At 39.6% G+C, this 4335-nt stretch overlaps 1 protein-coding gene across 2 annotated transcripts in view; it reads right to left on the bottom strand.

Annotated features, from left to right (window-relative positions):
* Positions 1–4335, bottom strand: part of si:dkey-174m14.3 (uncharacterized protein LOC563117 homolog) — a 37693-nt gene that overhangs the window by 13692 nt on the left and 19666 nt on the right. For both annotated transcript variants that reach the window (XM_024291206.2, XM_024291205.2), the window contains exons 3-4: positions 3851–4012; positions 1482–1548 (exon numbers count right to left, since the gene is read on the bottom strand). In XM_024291206.2, the coding sequence (XP_024146974.1) occupies positions 1482–1548; positions 3851–4012 (229 nt within the window). The remainder of the gene's footprint in view (positions 1–1481; positions 1549–3850; positions 4013–4335) is intronic.

A 4335-nucleotide genomic window follows, 5' to 3' on the forward strand; every position in this document is an offset into this window, starting at 1 on the left:
TCGCTGTTGCCTCATCCGTCCCCGGCTGTATCTCACCTGCGTCCAGCCTTCTTCTAGTTCCCCATTGTCGGGAGGGAAATACAAGGATTTGGAGCAGAAAAATCCTCAAAGGGACGTGAAGAGAGCGTCAAGAAAGAGCAGGGACAGGGAGCATCCCAGGTCCACCCCATGGAGAGACCTTCAGGATCCGGCCGGGTTGGAGGAACAAGTGTTCGGATCCCACCCTCCATAAGAGGGCAGGGTCAATGCACACTCCATACAGCCCCCCCCAGGAGCAGGATCCCAGGCTCACGCCCCTGGGGTTAAGTTTAAGGGTTCTGGACTTATTTCCGGGACCTGAGTTCCAATCTCTGCCAGTGACATTAATTTGTCCACTGGTCTGACATTATAAATCATTTGAATCCTTAATGGGAACAGCCAGCAAGTCAAAAAACGACGAGTCAGGGACACCTAAAACGCCAATTTTTGTTGCGGAGGGGTCCTCAACCAAACATCAATATGTGACAAGTTGGGAGTGTGAAAGTGTTGACCCAAAACCAAAAGACACCAAAAAGAACCAAAAAAAAACTCTAAAAACCAGGCTGGATAAATGACCGACTGAAACAACCCAAAAACTAAGAGAAGTAAATCTCTAAATAGTTAAATGTCCCTCTCATCAAAGCATATCTCAAAGCAAACAAAACAAGACCCACAATCCACCTGGGCTACAATCACCAAAACAAAAGCGGATCAAACAGAGTAACTTTTGCTTTTCTTTTTCAAAGCTTAAGCGTCTGCGACAGAAAGACAAAAGGTGAGAATAGTTACAGCTTAATTCTTACAAGTTAATTGGTGTTAAAAATGAGTCCATGTCTTGTGATAACCGTTTTTCCTTAGAAAACGCCTCGCATCTACAGACACTTGTGTTTATCTACCTTGTAATTACACTTCTGCGCTTGTGCGGGGCTCAGGGGTCAGATAGGTTTGTGGCACCTCTGGAGTAAACAAGCTTTACGATAGCAGAGAGACTTACTCAGCACCTCCTTCACCCTCCAGGAGGATCTATGTGACATGAATCCATAACCGCCCATCAGCTCTCAGCATTTATTCTAAAATAAAAATGTTTTTTCACTCAGCGCGACCTTCAGCTCTTTATCGTCCGTACCTGCTGCATTCATAACCACTGCGATGATTGTTATCTTGTGCTGTAACGAACCCATTTGATAAGCATTTGTATTGTTCTCCGGCAGACTAATTAATTGTGTCTTTCTTTGGACAAAAAAAAAGGAACAATGGTTTGGCTGTCTCTCTGCCACATGGAAGGAGGACAACCCGTTTTAATAAGCCGTAATTAACGTCACTGGCACTAACAGCGGGGGATCGGTTTCCAGTCGTCCGCACTCTCTCCGACTCGCTCAAGAGCTTGTCTTCCTTCAGCGGGATTTGTTTGACTGAGTACATCACGCCCTTACAGATGCACAGGCTTTGAGACAGACTCTTACGTTTCTGTTGATCTTCTCCTCCAGATCTTGGTTGATCCTCTGCAGGGCAGAGTAGCTGCTCTGTATTCTAAAAAAAAACAGAATAAACAGTGTTTCTCTTATAAAAGCTTGTGGAGTTGCACAAAAAAACACAGAAAAGGCTACATCAAAGCCAAATCACTTGACTTATTTTAGTCCCAAATGAGTCACTTATCAAATAATGACAAGTTCGTAGCTTATTCCATTGTGGATGTCCTATTAATAGGATTTCCTCCCATCAACCGGCTTTAGTTGAATCTAAACGAAAACATTTCATTTTTCTCTCTAATTTTCAAGGATTCAGAGCTAAAGTTCACTCGTAAAACAATTTAATTTCTACTCATCTGACGAAACAATAAGCTTGGGAAATCTTTATTTTTGCAGTAATTCTTTGTATTCTCAAAGATTTTGCTTCACAAGTTACTTTATTTAAGCTGCATCTGTGAAATTTATGGTTTGTTTCTGCAAAAAAATATATATATTTTCTAGGATTTCTGTCTGGAAGTTCCAAGGAAGAAAGCAGAGAATCTATACATTTTAGTCTGTGTGGTTTAAAATCTGCTTAAAGATCCCCTTTGATCATCCTTTGATCTATTTTAAGTGTTCCCAGTGGTCCCCAAACACGATGACATCATGGCGAATGAACCAATGAAAAAAATGAATGGCCCAAAAATCGTTTGTGGAGCCAAAAAAAAAATTTCAAAATGCTCAAACAAAACCAAAATACACGAGTCTTTTTGAAACTTTTGGCTTGGCGGCCATCTTGCAATGATGGCCTTCTGCAATGACCTCTGGAGTTCCGTTGACCTTTGACCTCGGAGGAGGCCGCCATCTTAGTTCCAATAACAAATGAAAACTCGTCTCAGAGATTTTCTTCGATCACTTCCCAACTTCTCAGGCATCATTGTGAAAAATATGTTGCATGGCGAGTTAGCTAAAGTGGCGCACTGCTATTACTTGCTCATTTTTTAACGTAAAATAGTAAAAATATAATATATTGATGGCAGGGTGAAACTAATTCAGATAATATAACCTATAGGATATGAACATATAAGGAATGTGGGTGTAGTTAACAAATAACCTCCGTTGCTAAGGAAATCCAAAAATTTAGTCTTACAGATTCTTCTAAAATTCACGTCGATGTGTTCGGTGACCCCAGGTGAAGAAAACATAAAATGGTTGCTATGGAGATAAAACCAACAGAAAAGCTGCCATATTGAAAAAAAGTGTTTTATATTTTTTTACACGAATTTGTATTAGGCTGAAGCTAGGAAAAATAATACATATGATATAAACGTATAAGGAATGTGGGCGTGGTTAGCAAATAACCTTGGTTGCTAAGGAAATCCAAAAGTTTACTTTTGTTGATTATTCTGAAACTCATGTCAATCTGTTCGGTATCTCCAGGAGAACAAAACATAAAATGGTTGCTATGGTGATAAACCAACAGAAAAGCCGCCATATTGAAAAAAGAGTTTTTTACATAAATTTGTCAAATAGGTTGAGCCAACGTTGAGCTGTGAGGGCCGCAGTGGCGTGTAGAGCTGGGCGGCGAAAGCGGGTAGTGCATGCGGGCCATCCAACGCCGCTCGTAGCTCAATTATGATAATACTGTCTTCAGCCAAAAATTAAAAACCTGTAATTTGCAATGACATAGTTTCTACAGGGCGCCAGTAAATAAAAAAAAAATAGTTGTGGGCGGGACTGTTTGCCCGCAGCAACCCAGGGGTGGGGTTACTCTGCATCACCCACAGCTCGGAGGTAAACTTCTAATGAACAACTGCCGCTCTGGAGAAACTATGTCCTAGAAAATGACGATTTTGACTAAAAAACGGCATCTGTAATTATAAGACCACTGGGAATGATTTTACAATAGCTCAAAAGAAGATTAGAGATTACGTTTTAATAAGGATCGACCAATATGTTTTTTTATTTCAAGGCCATTTTTTCAGGTGCCAATATTTAGGCCGATATTCACTTGCAGGATTCATTTAGGTAAAAAAAAGGGTGACATGCTGTCATATGTTCATCTCATGCTTTCCTGCTATAAAACTCAACATGATTTAATTTAGTTTTTAAAGTTTTAATCACATTAATTAATAAAATATTTTTATTTGGTATTTTGGTATTTTTTTTTTACATTTTTTACCATTTTTTAACATTTTCAGATTAAAAAACAACCAATTCAATATCAGCTTTCGATGTGTTAAAATAGCCAATATTGGCGCCGATACCGATGCCGATACTGATATCGGTATCGGTCAACCTCTACGTTTTAATCCCATTTCTTTTCTTGTGGAACAAACGCCTCCTTTTTATAGCGGAAGATTCTCGTCTCCTGCCATACTTGCCTGCGCAGCTTATCTGTGAACTTGTCCAGCTCCTCCTGGGCCCTGCGCAGCTCCGTCTCCAGGTACTGTCGCGTGGAGTCGAACTCGCTCTGCAGCAGCTCCAGCTTATGCGTGGTGTAAGACAGCCTCTTGCGCAAATCCTCCTTCTGCTCCAGCAAAGAGCTACACAGATGCAAGCAATCAAGAGTGTGTGGAGCAAGAAAAAAAAATCCTCACGTGTTTATCTAAATTAGCTTTCTATGAAGCTAAATTGGGGCCAAAATTATTTGAAACCCAAATAAAACAATTTGAAAAAATGATTGGTGTTTAACCAAAAAAATGTAAAATGTCCAAAAACGTGCTGCTATTCTAAAATGAACTAAAGTATTTTCAGCTTCAAATGTTTTGTTTATTAGGTTTCAAAACTCATAATTTCAATTTCAAATCTTTTTTTTTCTCTTTCAACTCTTTTTCTTTTCGATTTTAAATCTTTTCAAAACTTTTGG

This window comes from Oryzias melastigma, linkage group LG24 (assembly GCF_002922805.2).
Source record: "Oryzias melastigma strain HK-1 linkage group LG24, ASM292280v2, whole genome shotgun sequence".
Classification (NCBI taxonomy): Eukaryota; Metazoa; Chordata; class Actinopteri; order Beloniformes; family Adrianichthyidae; genus Oryzias; species Oryzias melastigma.